The sequence below is a fragment of the Oenanthe melanoleuca genome, chromosome 5 (assembly GCF_029582105.1).
Source record: "Oenanthe melanoleuca isolate GR-GAL-2019-014 chromosome 5, OMel1.0, whole genome shotgun sequence".
NCBI lineage: Eukaryota > Metazoa > Chordata > Aves > Passeriformes > Muscicapidae > Oenanthe > Oenanthe melanoleuca.
In genome coordinates, this window is record NC_079339.1 from 16,572,295 (window position 1) to 16,591,423 (window position 19,129).

General features: G+C 38.0%; 1 protein-coding gene across 1 annotated transcript in view; it reads right to left on the reverse strand.

The window, feature by feature from the left end:
- The window catches only part of LOC130253657 (mucin-5AC-like), a 63,395-nt gene that overhangs the window by 18,250 nt on the left and 26,016 nt on the right, over positions 1–19,129 (reverse strand). Inside the window, exons 2-25 of the mRNA XM_056492401.1 lie at positions 18,454–18,516; positions 17,500–17,565; positions 16,855–17,116; positions 16,447–16,561; positions 15,744–15,834; positions 14,817–14,926; positions 14,388–14,604; positions 13,352–13,477; positions 12,773–12,890; positions 11,802–11,940; positions 10,621–10,731; positions 9,380–9,449; positions 8,825–8,962; positions 8,574–8,738; positions 7,979–8,073; positions 7,077–7,203; positions 6,085–6,340; positions 4,537–4,589; positions 4,065–4,165; positions 3,115–3,266; positions 2,540–2,678; positions 2,339–2,452; positions 1,649–1,828; positions 155–394 (exon numbers count right to left, since the gene is read on the reverse strand). Of these exons, the coding sequence (XP_056348376.1) occupies positions 155–394; positions 1,649–1,828; positions 2,339–2,452; positions 2,540–2,678; positions 3,115–3,266; positions 4,065–4,165; positions 4,537–4,589; positions 6,085–6,340; positions 7,077–7,203; positions 7,979–8,073; positions 8,574–8,738; positions 8,825–8,962; positions 9,380–9,449; positions 10,621–10,731; positions 11,802–11,940; positions 12,773–12,890; positions 13,352–13,477; positions 14,388–14,604; positions 14,817–14,926; positions 15,744–15,834; positions 16,447–16,561; positions 16,855–17,116; positions 17,500–17,565; positions 18,454–18,516 (3,248 nt within the window). The remainder of the gene's footprint in view (positions 1–154; positions 395–1,648; positions 1,829–2,338; positions 2,453–2,539; positions 2,679–3,114; positions 3,267–4,064; positions 4,166–4,536; positions 4,590–6,084; positions 6,341–7,076; positions 7,204–7,978; positions 8,074–8,573; positions 8,739–8,824; positions 8,963–9,379; positions 9,450–10,620; positions 10,732–11,801; positions 11,941–12,772; positions 12,891–13,351; positions 13,478–14,387; positions 14,605–14,816; positions 14,927–15,743; positions 15,835–16,446; positions 16,562–16,854; positions 17,117–17,499; positions 17,566–18,453; positions 18,517–19,129) is intronic.

Consider the following 19,129-nt stretch of genomic DNA (forward strand, 5'->3'; position numbering starts at 1 on the left):
CCCACTGAGGGTGATTCAGACTGGAGTCTTCCTGGCACAATTTGAAGTGGAACATGTTAGTAAACAAGGCATGCATGTTAAAACCTATAAGAATAACACCTTCAACAGCCCACACACTTAGTTTTCACACAGTAAATTTCTGCTCTGGTAATACCTGAGAGTGACAGGCTGCAAAGACTTTGCTGTTGATGATGCTACACTGCTTCTCTGACCAGGACTTCCGATAAGGGTTGGTAGAACACGGGTCCTTGACACTGAAAGCATCAGGGCATGTAGAGGATACTTTCCAGCTGTTTCCAAACTCTAGGACATTCTCTACTACAGATTGACTCCTGGTAGTAAAGTCATTGACGCTGTTACCATCATAATTTCCACAGAGACCACAGACCTGGCCCTGCAAAAGGAAACAAATAAAAGAATAATGGATGTGAGAAACGTTAAAACAAAATCTGAGACTGAAAGAATACTTGAAATTCAGCTCTTAGAATGGTGTCCATTCTATCAGTACTGAACATCTTCATTCTCTAGAATAGAGGAACAAAATATGACCACTAAGGCTAGAAGGATACTCTTCCAAACTTTTTCTCGTAAATATGAATAGTAAAACCATCTTTGTCATTGTAACCCTCTGTCTTTGACGTATATTTTTAACAAGAAAATGAGGACTCACAGCTGATTAGGCTTTTCATTTAAGCCCTGTTTTATACAATAGCTATACATATAAAAAAAAAACAACGTTCTAACTATTAAGTATTACCATTTCAGCCACCTAATCTATTTATTGAGTCTTTATCATTAAGTCTGATCACAGGTATATAAAGAAATTACATTTTCCTTGTGCATCCAGAAACATCCCTCATTATGAATGTATGGATCTGTACAACAGTGAAAGGCTGCAATACATGCTTTCTCTGTGAAACTAAGGTGCCTACTTTTCTTATTACTATTATTTTTATAAAATTCCAGTGAGCAAGGCAGCAAAAGAACTTATGGAACTGAAAAAAGCTGGTATATCTAGTTCTAAATTACGCTTAGTTTTAATATCCAATTTAAATGTCATTGTGGTACACAATAAGATAGCAAATTCCATATTTACTACAGGTTTTAGTGCTTATGTATCATAAGCTAAGAGAAGGAGTATGAAAATTTGATTTAATTTTCCTTATCATCTGTATAGTTATATGCTTGACAAATACTTGGTGGCATACAAGAGGCTTTCATTCATAATACACTTCCTTGTTCTTGAAGTGTGATTATTTGTGTGTCAATGAGAACTGGAAACAATGGATTATTTTCAAGATCAAGCCTATTCAGTTGATTTTATACACATGTAGTTATGTAATTTTAACAAGTCAGGTAACCTTTAACAAGATTCAGTTTGTAATTTCAACAAAGTCAAGTCCAAAACAGCGTTTTGCCAACTCAGGTTCTGTCAGGCCAAATAGGCACTGGAAGCTGCCTTCCAAGCTCAGAACGGCAGCAGGATGATGACATAGCTTTCTGAGGTACCAGAGGAATGGAAAGCACCATGGGATGGACTGCGGGAATGCTAGAGACATCACTACTGAGGATCCTGCCAGGGTCTCAACAAGATTCACACCCAGTCAAACCTGGACAGTACATCGCTATTCAACCGCTAGTTCCGCACCTTGAAAGCAGGGCTGAGCTTGAGGAAGATGCTGGTTTTCTTGTCCCACATGAGGATCAGTCCACTTTTGGTCTCAATTACCAAGTACATTCCCATGGAGCGGACCGTGTATGGCACCTCATCATTCTGTCCTCTCTTCACGACACTGACACGCTCTTCGCCAAGGATCAGTTCATAGCTCTGAAACAGGAGGAAAAGGGAAGGAGAAATGAGCTCAGTAGCTGCAGCTGTGCTCTCAAACATGTTTTTTCTGCTTTTAAGAGTACTATTAATAGTTTATATCATGAAAATAAGTAATCAAAATGCAATAAATCAAAGCAACATAGTTCAAATCTCAAGTTCCTGGAAATGTGGTAACAGACATTTTAAATGGCATAGGTTAAAAAAGGGTCTTTTTACTGTCATAGAGCAAGTATATTGCATACAATAAAGTAATCTTCTAACACAGTAGGCTAAATTTTTGCCTTTAGACCTTTACTTTTCCCAAGGATGATGTAAGATAGTGTGGTAAGTGGAAAACAGAAAGGTAGAAAGGTCTACCAAATATTTCTTGACTGATGTAAACCTAATTTTATAGTTGAATTTCTTTTTAAAATATTTTCCAAATTCTTTGAAGCAACAGAAATTTAGGCTTCTCCAAAGCCTTAGCAGGTACAAAACAAAACAGGTCTATGTGCAAAACCTTCTTACCTCTAAGAAAACTTTGATAGATTTTGAGCAAGTTGTCCCAGTATTGCCACAGGGAATATTTTCAGTGACAACCCTGAAGGTCCCATTGACTGTGCCACTTTTCCCACAGTGGTCCTGGGTAGAGAATAACATTTAAAAATATGTTATTTTTACAGATATGATCAAGATTACCTCTCATTTGCAACTGCTAACTATCAGTACCTGGACTAGTGTGTATTCACAGTTTCCATTGAAGCTGAACCTTTTGTCATCAAAGGTGTTATAATGACCATCTCCATAAACAGCACAAGTGCCCAGACACTGATCTTTGGTACATTCCCACTTCCTATTCTTGCATACACTAGGAAAAAAAAAAATTAAGTATTTTAATAATAAAACAACTTACTCTTTTGTGTAGACATATCTGAACAATCAGTATTTGTTTGGAACCCGTCCCTGCCAAACGCTGTATTGATTCTGGAAATAAAATAGTCTTTTACATTTTTCATGTAAAGATTTAAAGAAAAGTGCTGTTCTGCTACCTGAATACCTAAACTGCAAAACAAGATACTTAATGAACCTGGTATTCCTAAAAGTTTCCTCCCATTCTGTGCTTTCGCCATGTGACAGATATCAGAAGGCAACCTTCTCATACTGTGTAATCCAAAACTAAAAGATCTAAACTCCATTAGCTGATTAAATTTGCAAACCAAATCTTTCTTTGCTCTTGTACTGTATAAGGTCTTTAGAAAGGCAAATGATGGAACCAGGAATGCTACTTCTGCAGATATACTTACCAGGTGTTACAGTCAAAGTTGATCTTTTCCCCAGGCTGATACATGGCTTCATTGTGAATACATGGACATTTCTCTTCAGGAATACAACCACCATTCCCATCTAACACAAGCCCATCTGGGCACACGCAGCCAGATGTACATTGTGAGCTATACTGGAAAAGATAAGAAAAAAACATAATTTTAGAGTGAAATTATTACATTAGAAAAAGGAAGATTAAATTCTCATAAAAGGTGCCTTATATGGTCTTATTGCACCCCAGTTTAAATAGGAGAGAACTATGAAGTAATTAAAGGATAATGGAACAAAAAAGAAGTTATTAGCTATTGATTTAATAGAATATCAATCTGTTTAAGAAAAATGTTATATGTATACCAATCCTGATTGTTCTGTTGGAACCTGTGAAATTTAAAACACATTGGATCTTGCACTTTATAGTGGGTGATTTGTGACTGAATGGACTTTTAAAAGAAAGATAAGTTTGTTTGTTTTTATTTTCAGTTTGGCTGAGTTATATTGAAATCTATTTATCTCATATGGTACTTAGTCATGAAATGGCATGTGGCTACCAAGAACTTAGATGTGCATAACTGCAGCATGGTATGAGAAAGAATTGGTAGGAGAAATGATTCTTAGCCTTTCCTACAAAGAAATAGCAATAGTACTTAGCAATAAGAGGCAGAGCCTTAGATTTTTCACTATTAGTTACTGTTACCTGCAGTAGCTGAAGAAAGGTAAACATTAGTCTTAAGAATGAATTTGGATATTCCTTTTTGTATTTTGATCCAGGCTCCATTGTTAATGCTTCATAGCATTATTTTAGGGCTTTTTTGCCACAAGACTAATGTATCTGTGTTGTAGATTTGAAGTAGATCTGATGGATAATTACTTTAGCAGCAAGAGTGCAGACAAAACCTGGAAGCACCATTTCATTGGGCCATGACATACTTACACACTGCATATCGAGAGTCTGGCAGCTTTTTTGACATTCTGCTCCAGTTGTTCCTGCTGTGTTGTTTTTACAGTCAAAGTAGACCATGGGAGATTCACAGACTAGAGGAAGGAAAGAAGTGGCAGAGGGTTTATTCCACAGCTGTAGCCATTTAAATCATCAATAAGTTCTTTGGAAATTCCCTATTTCAGTTAGTAGACATTGTTGTGCTATTCAATGTGCTGATTAGATTCACTTCAGAGCACTGGATTCCCAAAAAAATCCCCCACAAAATATTTCAGAAAAAAAAAGTCTTTATGTAAAAAGAGGTTTTATGATTAATCTAGTTCATTCCTGCCTTTTATGATAATTGTAGCACTATGACTAAGTGAGAAATGTTTCTATTAAAAATCCATTCAGAAGAATCAATTCTGTGAACTATGCTGTGCAAGACCTGATAAAGAGGAAAAAGTAAGTGGGAGATTATTTTTACCTGGAGTTGGATTTGGTGCTCCAATGCAATTCAGTCTTCCCTGGACACAAGTGCTGTAAGAGAGGGAAAAACAATCTATTTTTTTCTCTCCTCTCAAACCATAATGTTGAGACTGAGAGCTACTTATCCCTTGTCAAGTTTCAGAATTTTCAAAGGAATTCCAAAAACCTGTTGTGCAGTCTCAGGAAAGGATTTCTCTCAATATCACTACACGTGCTGCTTTCATAGGAAAGTTCATAGGCTGTAATGCATATATGTCACTATTTTTTACTTACATTCTTGTAAGAGCTCTTCTCACTGGTATTGTTGTAATTTTATACTTGAAAGATTATGGAATTAAATAAAGAATGCACGGAAGTACAATTGCTCTATATATCTAGAAATATTACAGTCACAGAAACCTTCAGGTTGGAAAAGACCCTTAAGATCTTCGAGTCACACAATTAATCCAGCACTGCCAAGTCCACCATGAAACCATGTCCCTGAGTGCCACATCTTCATGGCTTTTAAATACTTGCAGGGATAGTGACTCAACCACTTCCCTGGGCAACCTCTTCCAGTGCTTGACAATCATTTTGGTACAGAAATTTTTCTGAACATCTAGTCAAAACATCCCCCAGTGCAACTTAAGGCCATTTTCTCCCATCCTGTCACTTGGTACCTGGGAGAAGAGGGTGACCCACACCTCACCACAACCTCCTTTTAGGCAGTTTTAGAGAGTGTGTCTTCACTGAGCCTCCTTTTCTCCAGGTTAAACAACTTCAGTTCCCTCAGCTGCTCCTCAAAATACCTGTGCTCCAGACCAGCTCTGCTGCACTTCTCTGAACATACAACAAACTGCCTTTCTTGCAGTGAGAGGCTCAAAACTGTACAAGTACAGAGGGACAATCATTTCCCTAATGTCAAAGGCTTTACAGAAATCCAAGCAGACAGCATCCACAGCCTTGCCCTCATCCACTAAGCAGGTCACCTTCTCACAGAAGGAGATCAGGAGATCAGCTGCTCTAGCAGCAGCTGCCTTTCTCAAACCCATCCTGGCTGGGCCTGATCCCCTGTTTGCCCTGTATGTACTCTGTGAGCACACTTAAGACAACCTGGTCCGTGTCCTTCCTGGCACCAAGGTCAGGCTGACAGGCCTGTAGTTCCCCAGATCCTTCTTCTGGCCCATACTGTAGATGGGCATCTCATTTGCTGACCTGCAGTCAACCAGCACCTCCATGGTTAACCAGACTGCTGACAAATGGTTGAAAGTGCCTCTGTGAACACTTCCACCAGCTCCCTCAGTGCCCTTGGGAGGACCCCATCTGGCCCCACAGAATTTGTGCATTTAAATGGTGTAACAGGTCATCACTTTTCATTCTGCTCTCTGCATCCTGTAGCTCAGGGGAATATGTACCCTTTGCAAAAGTTGAAAATAAAGTTAACCTAAAGCTGAAGAAATTGAAGAGAGAACATTCTTTTGAAATTCACAGTGAAACCGTCTTACACATACCAGACTTTAATGAGAAAATACATGTTGTTTGAATGTTTTAAAAAAGATTCACTTACCATACACGCCCATTTTCATGGATCACTTCTCCAAATGGTATAGGAGATCCTCTGTAGTAGCAGGGGCATTCCTTAGCAGGAACACACTTGCCATTCTCATCCATGTAGGTTCCATTTACACAGGTGCAGCCATCAACTGGGACAAACTTAATGTTGCAAGTAACATCAGGCTCACTCAGAGAGCGGCAGGTGGGTTGGCAGGAAGAGATGGTATAGCTGTAGCTCAGAGATTTGGGGCATGAGGTGGTGTATTTTGCTTGAGAGAGGAAAATAAAATAGATTTTTAATTTCAGATGTTAAATTCTCATGTGAAAGAAGAAAAATCGTAGGTAGTAGATAACATGTAAACAATACTGTACACCTCTGCTTATGTTGCATCTTTCATATAAATTAATTTCAGAGTTTGATCTGAAAAGCTACTCTACATGTGCAGTAAATGATGCATGCAAAGAAGAAAATATTTTTTCAAATGGACGTTCAGAAGGAAATATCCATTTGGTGCTGTCATGCATTGCCAAGATGTCTAAACTTCTTGACAAATGAGACATCTCCCTGCATGTCATCTGGTATGCTGAAAACATTCATACTGAGTGAGCAGAACCCGGTGTGCAGCTTCAAAGACATTTAATCTGTGAGTGTTCTGGTTGGTATTACCAGTACTGTTATTCTAATGCAACTCATTATCTCTGGAATAACTTGTGGTACTTGTAGAGCTGTAGTGAAACTCTAAGTTGCACAGAAACAGGTGGAGGCACTTTGACAACAACAGTCCCTTTCCTAATCAAGCCACGTCTTCTGTCTATTCATATTCACTCTTGCCAGCAATGGATTGATTCTAAGGGGACAGCAGAGAATTACTTCCAGGAGTGCACTTAACAAAATCCCTTCCTCATCACTTACTGATTTGTCTAGAAATGAGTACAAAATAACCTCTGATCAGCAATTTTTATTGATGTGTGTTCTTAGGAAATGGGATAGTGGAGAGTACTTACAGCAGACATCAGCCCTCCATCCCTGCAGCTGGATTCCTTTTGCAGCACAAGCTCTCACATAGGCAGACAGGGATGCACACAGACAGTCCTCACTGTTTTCACAGTTACATGTGTCAAACATGCAGTTCTAAGAATGGAGAGAAAAATAAGGTCTCAGCACTGGTAACACTGTCAGTTTTAAAAAAACAGTGAACATTATCTTTCAAATCTTACTCCTTTATCCTTCTTCAGATATGCTCACTCATAGACAACAGTAACACTGTTTATTGCTTTCTGGTCTTTGTGTAAGATTTTTGGCAGGGGAAAAAATACAGGTAATGAATATTCAGTCAATTACTGCAGCTATAATTAGGAAATAGTGGTCTTAAAGTCTGTTATGCATTTTGCAGCTTCTTGGTCCTCTGAGTCTTATTAGTGGATATGCTGCACAATAGCATCCAAAGCTTCCTTCACAATGGGCAGTTCCAGACACATCATTTCACCAGGGTCCATACCTGATGATTCCTAGTGAGAAGAGTGATTTGCAGCACGTTGATATTAGAGTGATGGTAATAAGGTAATGGGCTTTCTCTTCCAAGTGGTGTTTAATGAGATGGCAGGCTAATAAGGTGACAATTGACTGATATTCAAACAAGCATTTGGCATGCCTTTAAATACACTATCTACCTTATGTGTAAAACCACCCGGGAGTAAATAGCTGCCTTTTCATCGACAAACAAGTCAGGAGCTTGATGCCAAGACCGACAATGGAAATAATGTAAAGTTACAATACAAAGAGAAACACATGCTGAAAGAAGGAAGTACTGCAGTACATCAATGGGCATACAGACATTGCATAAGACATGTGTGGAACAGCTCCTATTTCTATTGTTTCCAAAGGGAAAAGCAGTCTGACAAAGTACCGTGTGGTAAACAGCAGGATTGATTGCATAGTGACAAGCAGCAAAAGGTCCTGTGCTGTTAGTGAGCAGTCCACACCAATGCTGAGCATATTTTTCTGTGAAAAGAAGAAACAATAAAAATGCACATTATTCTTTGTACTTCATTAGTCACAAACCCATGCTTCCCTGGCCTATGCAGACAGTTCTGACATTCCATTAAATCTCTTCTTCTCCTGTCTTTTTTTTGCTTTCTTTTCATTCAGCTTGTGGGTCAAGGTTCCTAAAACCAAAGAAGAGGACTTGCTGAAGGGGATGAACTAAAGTATTCCAAAGATGCTCCTGTAATCCACTTCTCTGGCAACAAGTTGTCATCTTGGACATCTACCCTATTTTCAGTGACCTTGCAGTTTGCTTCACTTATGCCTCTGTCACTCTTTTTTTACACTCTTATCTTCAGTGCTTTCATTTTGAATATTTGTTTCTGATTTCAGATGTGTGCTTTTACCAAATATGTAAGTCTATGTTTTTTTACCTTTGCTTTCCAACAGATGTGTTTTCCTTAGAGATGAGTAGAAAGGAAAAAAACAAACCAGAAGAAATTCTAAGAAGTACTCACCATTATCAATGCTGAGTGCACAAGGATTCTCAAAACTCTGCTGGATATTAGGGCATGAAGCCTGAGTTTTCCATGTATTAGCAAATGCTGATGCTGTTCCTTCAATTATTCCACTGATGACCTTGAAGTCATCAGTTTGGATGTTATTGAAATTTCCACAGAGACCTGTTGAAAAGCAGTGAAAAGTTTATACTGCTCTGACTACAAAAAAAAAACATTGATCAAGGTGTCCTTATATTTCGTTCACTCACCACAAGTCTGGTTTTTGAAAGAAGCATCCAGACGCACAAACACTTGCATCATGGGTGTGAACTGCATTTCAACCTGCATGCCAAAGCTTGTGTCCATGATCATGAAGAATGAGGAAGGTCTGAACATGGTGACATTAGCTGCACATGAGAAACAAAGTGGTCACTTTCTGGACCAGGCCAAATGCTGAAAACACAATACTGTTCTTTGTGAATTTCTATTGCATTTTTTGCAAATTCAGAAGTGAATAAAATATCTGGAGGTCAGAGATATCACATGGAATCCTTAGTTATTGAAACTGAGAACAGAAATAAAATTTCTTTCTGAGCAAGTGTGAGCACAGGGGTAGTAACAAAGAGGTAAAGAGATGTCTTCTGCCTTCACTTTTGTGCAGTGAGAAGGAAGTAAATCTGAGAGTAATCAAATCAGGAGACTGTAAATTCTGTTTGCTACTGTTTGAACCCTTGCCTGTGCTTGTCCTGCATTTCTCTATGACACCAAACATCCCACTTTACTTCCAAAGCACTTGTGTCATTCACATTTAGAGAAAAACCTACCTGCTGACATGGGCAGCTGGGTGTAGATGGAGTTCACAAACACACCACCATCAGGTTTGACCTCGACGATCTGATAAGGGAGAGGAACAAAAGGCAGCTCTGTGAATCATAGAGTGGTTTGGCTTGGGAGGGACTTTTAAGGGTCATCCAGTTCCAATCCCCCTGCCATGGGAATGGACATCTTTCACTATACCAGGTTGCTTAGGACACCATCCAGCCTGACCTTGAGCACTCCCAGGGATGGGGCATCCACAGATTCTCTGGGCAACCTGTTCCAGTGCCTCACCACCCTGACAGTAAAGAATTTCTTCCCAATATCTGACCTAAACCTGCTCTCTTTCAGTTTGAAACCATTCCCCCCTGTCATATGACTGTACCCTAGTAAAATGTCCCTCTCCAGCTTTCTTGTAGGCCCATTTCAGGAACTGAAAGGCTTCTTTAAAGTCTGTCCAGAGCTCTCCCTTCTCCTGAAGGGAGGCTGAACAACCCCAACTGTCTAGGTGTTTCCTGATGGAGAGGTGCTCCAGTGTCCTCCTCTGGACCTGTCCCCACAGGCCCATTCTTATCCGGGGGACCCCAGAGCTGGATGTAACACTCCAGGGAGGCTTCCCAGAGCAGAGCAGAGGGGAAGAATCCCCTCCCTCGCTCTGCTGGCCACACTGCTTTGGATGTAGCCAAGGCTGGCCTTCTGGGCTGCCAACAATGTGTGAAAAATAACTATAGTCCAAAGAGTAATAATGAGGAGTACTCCAGTGACAGTAATTAAACCAATAATCAATAAAAAGGGTAGATCCCTGTGATTTCACCTTCCCTTTATTTCTACTTAGTACACTTTACTAATTTTCCCTGCCAGAAAAGAATTACTTTTAAAGGGACTTTCTTGGCTTATACGGGGATTACATCATATTGTTTTCTTTGAATATATCTTAGTGATTAATTACATCCCTAACTGTTGTAATCATAATTACTAACCTTGAAGCTCTTGGTTTTTCCTCATCTAATTGGCAGAGAAAATAGCTTTTTTCTGCTTTGTGAGTATAATGTGTTTCTTAATGAAATTCCACAAAGGCAAATTTATAGCTGATCTGATTTTCATACAAAATCCCCTTCTTTTCACTTGATTAAAAATATCTACTCATCACATATGTTGAAAACCTGACAAAGAAATGCAACTCCCTGATGGATTAAGCCCTAGATTCTTTTCTCCCCGTAGTTTTATGGTGCTTATTTTGCATTCTTACAGTTTGTCCTTTGTTCATGTTGAGGGTCACTGATTTTAAGCAGGTCTCGGTGTCGGTCAGGCCACACTTGCGTAGTTCTGCCAGGATGGTAAATTTGTCACCTTTACAGTCCTGAAAATAAAGTCAAGTTATTTCACAGGAAACTAATTACAGAAGTTTTCCTATGCAATTTTCTCTCAGCTCTGAAAAAGTATTTCTTTTTCTGGAGAACATACAAACTCTAGTGAATTCTAGAGCTTCTTTGGCTGAACACTCAATTTTGCCCTATTTGAATTATTACAAACAAGAAATGTAGAATCTGGATTTTATCAATTATATCCATATGGAGTTTCATATTCATATTTGGTGGTTTTATTCATGACAACTTCTAATGTTTGATTCAATTCTACTGTAACTCTCATCCTTCTATAGCTGGTATCAATGCTAGACTAAAAGTTGAGATAAAACATGTTTCAAATGAACAGTAACACACATTTTATTTCCTTTTACTGAATTGTGCAGATGGGGAAAAAAGAAAGCAAACAACAAACATAAAAAGCCTAAAAGATCAAAACATTTCACTTACACATCTATAATTAATTTTTATTATAATTAATTTCCAAATTTTCTACTCCTTTTGAGTTGCTTTTAGATGTTTAAAAATGTTTAAAAGCTAAGTGAAATGCGTCAATTGACTTGAAGTGTTTTTCTGCATTTAAGCTCCACAGAAATGAAAAAAAGTCTGTTTTATAATCTCCACAGAAATGAAAAAAAGTCTGTTTTATAATCTCCTTTTTTTTTTTTTTTTTTTTTTTTTTAAAGATCAGTTACTGTAATATTTAGAGTTGTACCATTTGGCCAAATACCATATAGTAGAGTAACATGGCAAAAATTATGCAACTCTGTAAGAAATCTGGATTAATTGTACTGAAGGTTGCACACTAAGCAAATTCTTAAAAAAGACACTGCTCTTCAATTACTCTCTCACAGAACTGGAAATTTTCCAGTGAGCTCCACACACGGTTGAAGACATCCTAATAATTAACTGATGGTTGTCACTGAAATGGCAGCGTAGCAAATGTGTGGCTAAGTGGCAGGGAATGTAATGTCTGAGCTAATTTTCAGAAGTGTTGATGGAGATCATGTTTTCTTTCTATAAATATACATGGCTTTATGACCTGGAAGTATCCTCTGAGTCCCACCTTAGAGAGGACGTAAGTGCAGTCTCCGTGGTGATCATAGTTCTTCTTATCATACGTGGAAATGTGGGAACCCCCAACTACAGAGCAAGTTCCTGGGCATGACTTGTCTTGACAGCTCCACTGGCCTCCATTACAGGTACTGGAAGAATAAAGTTAGGTGAAATCAGGAGCAGGGGTCCAGAATAAGAGGACATGCAGTGCTGTTAGGTGCAGCTGCTTTGCTGTTGCTTTTCCCTTCAAGCTGTGGTTTGACACACAGGTTTAAGAGTTTCCAAAATGCAGTGAACTTGTGATGCAATGTATTAAAATCAATGACTCTGGTAACCATTAACTCCTTGCTTATCTAATTGCTTTCCTTCTTTGGACAGGTGAACTCTCCAGAACAGGTTTTGGATAAATAATTGTGTGCATTTCTTTGGGTAACATAAAGCACAATGACAAGTCAAAATATCCTCTATCTTGTTTTTTGTTTTTGTAATACAAATGTATCATAAACTAATAAATAAGAAAAGGTAACTCCACATCTGCTCCTGATGCCGACAGTGTCTATTTTCAAAGCTGATGTGGTAGAACACAGGTAAAGGATTAATTGTGAAATCGAGCTTGTATTCTTTCATCCCTTGCTTTCTCCAGAGAAAATAAATATTTGCAAATACATTAATGACTAAAACTTCATTCCCCTTAGGGAATTCCAAATGTTTGAACAAAATAAACAAAAAGGAAGCATTTTAATTGACTGGTGAGAAATCTAAACATTGTAAATCCTTGCTTTGATCACCATGAGATAGAGTGAAAAGCTAGTTACAGCTGTTGCTAAATAAAACAAATAATGTTCTTTAGGGGTGCTTTGGAAATGTAATGGTCAGTTAAATACACAATCAATTACCAATTATGCAATTGCATGTAATAAACAATTAAACTCATTAAATATATGAGAGGAAATAGTGAACTATAAAAGTAACAAATGTTACCAGGTCTGGCATGGCTCTGAAAAAGAAGTTCCTGTAGCATAGGTTTTGCCATTGTAAATACAGGAGCACTCGTGCTGGGGAATGCAGCCAGAATTGTTGATGTCATCAAATACAGTCCCTAGATAAAAAAAAAAGACAAAACCTTGGTCAGTTAAAGAAGCATTTCCTATACACCATTTTATTTGTTACAAATCTTAAATTTTCTTAGCAAGAGACCTGCAGTTGTGAGTGGACCCACCAATGCTGAGGACAGCAGGACTATGTCAGTTTGCTGAGTGAAGGGTTCAACCTTTGTATTCCTAAATTCCACCTGCTCTGAAAGAGGGACTTGGAGCACAGGTGGCTTGTTGCAAGATTGGTCTTGATGTATTTGCTATTCTATTTTCTTGCTTTCTGAATATTGTACATGTATAGCAATTAATTCAGACATCTTTGCTCAGCTGGCACGTGACAAATGCTAGTCACTTGCAGCTATGAAAAATACAACTATATGAGGTTTAAATCCCATGGAACCTACCCACATCCTACAGGTAAGCTCTTGCTCTTTGGGATAAGACATGTGAGTACTGAAGGACTTGCCTGGGGGGCAGAAACAGCCATCAATACAGTGTTCTTCACAAAACACAGATCGTTCAGGATTCGTGCATGTATCAGCACAGGGGGAGTTGCACTCCTGGTACTGCATGTTGTAGGGGCACGTCTTGGCTGAAATTAAAAGGAAGAGATTTTTCTTTTCAGTCAAAAGTATTTCTAGTTCATTATACATGTAAATATTTATATCCATTTAAGTTTTTCAGCTAGGTATAAAAACCACAAACTTCGAACTGACCACTAGCTCTCAAAATTTGCAAATTTAACCACCTAGATCCCTATTTTACAGCTGAGATGTGCATTCCATCACTCTGGCGCTGAACTGGCTCAATGACTGGGGACAGCAAGGTAATGACCTCAGAGAGCCAGCCAGGTCTGTTTCTACTGAAGCTCCCTTCCCTATGAACACCTGTACTGCTAGTGAAATGTAAGACTTAGATTCCTAAAGCTTTAGTATATTTGCATTTTGAGATACCATCAGAAGGACAAATAACACCTCATGGGCTTTTGTTCTGGATAAAATGCTGGTGACATTATCAACAGCTACCCACCATAATCAAATATATATTTAAATCAATACAAACTTATCACTATCAAGATAGAGGAAATAAATAGGTGATTAGCCAGCTATACACCTGTGAAGATCCAATCAGTTAATTCAGAACAACAAATGCTGTAGCCACCATGGGGAAAGGAAGGAGGAATACTAGAAAGCAAGTAAGAATGCCTTATTCTTCCTTCTTGTTTCTGCTTTATTTGCTTCCTTCAATGTACCAGATCCTTAAATTGCACTTTGACTCTCATTAGAGTAACCATGTTAGTTTTGGTAGCGTTTAATTCAGTTTGCATTAAAATCCTTATCTCTTTGGCTGAAGCCTTCATGCTGGAACGTAAACATCAGAATTTTCTAAAGAATTCAGTCTTGAACACCCTGTAACTCCTCCTGCATCCTCAGCATTGTTTGAGAGCTTGTTGTTTGTTAGTTTACTGAGCACGAAGTGAGGTTGTCTCCAGTGATACTCACGGCACAGTTTTGAAGTTCTCCAGTCCAGGGGCTGCCCACCAGCATGAGCACACTGCCTGGAGTACTCAGCAAAGGTGTCACAGATGCACGAGCTGTTTTCAGACTCTGCAGAGCGGCACAGGTCATCTTGGCAAGCCTTAATGTAATCTTTAACATCAACTAGCTCATTACACTCTGCAAATGCAGAGCTGGTCAATGTCTTCTCACATATGTTATCCTTTGGAGGAAAAAAATAGACAAGGCTCAGTAAACAGAAAGAAGTTGGAGGGGGGTTGGAATTGTTATTTTGTGCAATTATTATGTAACAGAATCTTATAGCCCTCTTTAAGTTGTTGTTGCCTGAGGGCTTTTTCTATTGACCTATATGAAGTTGTAGAAGGGAACAGATAAATTTGAAAAAAAATAAAAGGATAATCAAAAGATCCTTACGAGATTATCAGGGCAGGTGTATGTCGGGATAGTAGTGGAGTCATCACAGTGCTCTGTTGGCCCATCCATTTTCTGCATATTCCCAAATTGCAAGGCTGTCATCTTGATATCTGTAGAAAAGAAGTTTAATAATGGAGATCAGAACTTTTTGTTTAAAGCAACTGCTTGTTATCTTTTTTTTTCTCTCAAGAATTTGGGTCAAGACTGGCCAAGACATTAAACTCCCTTAAGCCTTTAAATGTGATCATCACCCCTTCCAAAGGAATCACTACATCACTGCCTCAGTTTACTTTGTACAGCTCCTTGGAAAAAGTAAACATTGGAAAATAATTCTCAGCCTATTACATCTAGACACACAGAAAAATAACAAACTCCTTTCAGATTATTTTGAGCCCATACAGGGCAGAGAAAAAAATATCTAAATGGGAATTTGGACAGTGGAGACTGTTGTAAGACAAGGTTTAGGAAAATGATCAAGCTGGGAATAGTTAAAAAGATAAGATCTTACAAAGGTTATGCAAATCAGCAGGGAAATGTGGATATACTGATTTTGAGACAAGAATGAAACAACAAATGTACTGTCTAGAAAATATAATTGCCTTTTGTTTTATTGAATATATTTCTATATTTATTTATCTTATTAGTGAAAACCTGCTCATTTTTATGGAGTTACCTGATTAGTTTTACCAGCATGGTGTACAACAGTGGCATGCAAGAGATATGCAATCAGTTGTTAGCACCAGTATTATATTTACACTCAAAGTAATAACTTACATATCTGATCTCTCTACTACACATTTTTAAATAGACATTGAACCATATCTTATGGGTAAACAATTAAACAGGATGGGAAAGAGGACTGCTGATAATGTCAGAGCCTGTTGGAGATCCCATAAACCATTTATTTTTTAAATTTAAAATACTTACTGTTTGAAACAAACTCGTTGTATATGGGAAAGCCGTTGAAGTCTCCACAAAGTCCACAAGTCTGATTGGCATATTTCTCATTCAATTCCAGCTAAAATGATGAATAGTAAATTGATAGAAGTTAGTATTATAAATATTCTAAAGTATATTCAAGACCAGAGAAAATACTTTCACCTGCTGTCTCTCAGTATTTCTTGTCAGATCTGTGGAATTTTATTTAGCAATTTAATTCAAAGAGGAAGGATAGAATAAAGAGCTTAGATTTGATTGCAGAGTCCAAGCAATTGATACTATTTACACAGGCTTCAGATTTCACTGTACTATCTATACTGTTCTCAGCCACTTTCTATTGATTCTCCAGGAAGAAAATCAAATCCACAGAAAAAAAATGAAGGCATAGGAGAGTGAAATTCTGCTTAAAAAATATTTGAAGGAGTAATTAGGCTCTAAAATAATATCAATAGGTAATGATATAATGCAACTGACTTTTAATCCTGTTTTAAGCTGATGCCTGCTATCCACTAGGTATAAATCCTTGTCATTTTCTTTAGGACTACTTGGATATAAGCCTATCTTTACTAAGAAAGAATTGCTCAACTGTATGAGATAAGAAGGCAGTAGCAACCCCCTAAACAGGGGAAGGCCTTATCAAAGATCAGCTCTGTTCTCTGAAGCAGTAGACAGGTCCAGGAGCAGTTCTTACCAGGATGCTATCCTTTTCATTCCACAATAACACAACACCGATTTTGCTGCCAACTTTCACATAAATGCTGCTCTTCTCTATCGTAATGCCAGATTGACTGTATGGCAGTTGGACTCTGGGAAAAGGCAGAAAGAATGCTGCTTAAATTCTGATCCAAATGTTTTGTAAGAAGAAGGGAAAGCCTCGTGGTATCCACTATCTGTAGGGATTCTAAAATAGTGTATTTTCGGGAAAGAAAAGCAATTACAGAATAAGATAGTCCAACATTGTCAAATATGGATCTAAATTTGGATCCAGCTTCTCAGAACACTTCATCCGAATTTTATTTTTGAGGCAATCCTTAAGGGAAGGATTTATTTTCTGCGACAGGAATTAATAGCATTTTATTTATTTAATGAATGAATTTACCTGTTGCCATCGACCATGACTGCATCCTTTGTTAGTTCTGCCACGACACCTTCCAGTTTCATGGTGATGCGGTTGATTGTTGCAATGTTTGCCACCACCTCACGCCTAATCTGGATGTTGAAGTCCTCATAGGGAGTGTTGCAGTGGGAGGCAAAAACGTAATTACAGAGCCCAGGGAAGGTGAATATGTCCCCATCGAAGGTCTTGAAGTGGAAGTTGCCCCAAGTGCTGCACACACGGCCATTGTGAGCAGGATTAGCAGCTGTGAATTAAAACTGGCTGTTAAAGAATGGCTTCAAATCCCCAGCCTTCACATGGGGGAAATTAACTCAGCCAAAGCTTCATTTTCGCACTAAATATTTTTTGCCTGCCTACCTCCATTTCTATCTAACCACTATGCAGCTGTGTATTCATTCATCACTCATATCTGTTACTCATATACCCCTACAAATAGTTATGTTCAGCTAAAGCTTAATTAGTCACCTTCATTGCAGCTAAAACAACAGTTTATTTCTAATCACCATGTTTCTCTACTGAATTATCCATGACTTCCTTTATCAGCATCTTTCCTCATTTATATGAAAGCCTCCTGTCTATACTCCCTAAAACTGAACACTTACTGAATATGTCTTTTCCTTTACTTACGTGTTATTGCTAGATTTGTCAGCAGTGGTGGGATGATGTTCAAGTTAGCTGAAATCCTGATAGAAGCTAGAAAAAAAAGTAAGAAAGAAATAAAAAACTAGTATAACAATACCTACATTTGCATGTAGGATAAACCCAGGAAGGACTAGACAGTTAATATGCCAGACCCAAGGAAACAATGTTAAGCCTGTTTTATTTTACACAGGTTAAAAGTACATACTAAAATTTGAACTCAAGATACTTAAGTCATAAGAAATTGCTTTCAGCTGTGATGATCTGCATTTTTTACATGTTATCTTTGACCCTTTTATGAAACTGTGCTGCATTAGAATGTTGGAATTCTTCAGAGACATGGAACAATACAAAGGGCTAAGCTGTACTTAATTAGCCTCTTACTGCTACAAAACCATAGTTGCCTTCTCATTACACCTCCTCTAAGGAGGAAATAAAAACCTTAATTATCATCTTTTCTCTGTTTTATACTTTTCTATTAAGGGGATGAAAACCCTTCAAAATGGCCACACATTGGTTGTACAGGACAGACACAAATCATTACATGACAAAAGTCAGCAAGGATGGGTTGCCATGTTGATTTCCCAACATTAGCCACTGATTTCACAGCAGGCCAAAGTGGTCTCACTTCTTTTTTTAAAAGGAACCAAGCACCACTTTTATATGTACATGTTCATGCAGATATGCATACAACCTCTACAAACACATCTGTTTTCTTAGTTACCTGTGATTACACAAATATAACTATACTGTGTAATGTGTGTGTACTTAGTAACTGATGTCTAATAAATATATTATTATTCTTAGAGAGAGATGTTAATGCACATTTATTTTCATTTAGCACTGCTGACAATATGGTAAGGAAGGTTTTTTAAAAACATTTTTATTATTCAGTATAGGATATAGCAAATAAATACAGATATAGAATATAAATAAATGTACCATTTTGTTTTCGTAGAAGACCCCCAGAGAGCTGACTTCCTATTTGGATTCCAATCTGACCTCCTGCGAAAAAAATTGTGAAAAGCATATTAAGGGTAATATCTTGAACCTGAACTTTTAAAGCAAAGCATTTAGCTAAGATCAAAGGACCCAGACACAACTCTGTAAAACAAAGGGGAGAGTCTCCTTTATCACATCAGAGAAAATAAAACAGGCTCCTCCAGAAAGCTAAAACAAATTAAAGAAAGAGACATTCTATTACAAATACACAAAGTTTGTAATCCAAATAACACATATATATCTGCTTTCTTTTTTTTTTCTCTCAAAACTCATTGCAAGAGATCCTAATGACTGCATAACAGCCCTTATTTCACTGCTGCACTAGACCTCAGTACTATGTGAAACAATACAGGAGGAATTCACAAAATGCAGGCAAGTCATTTATTGAGATTGCTGTGTAGAAGCTAGGTTATAGGAAAAGGCATGGAAGTGGTTAAAAGAGTCAAGGGATTTCAACTTTGATCCAATAATGGCTGCAGACATTTATGACAGTTTCTTTAGTGTCTAAGCACAGGGCCTTTACTCAGGGAGCAGATGGGAAGCCTCAGTCAGGGATCTAGATTTGCTTTACAGCTGGATACAAGAAGGTACCTCTGAGGGACAGTACAAGGGCCAT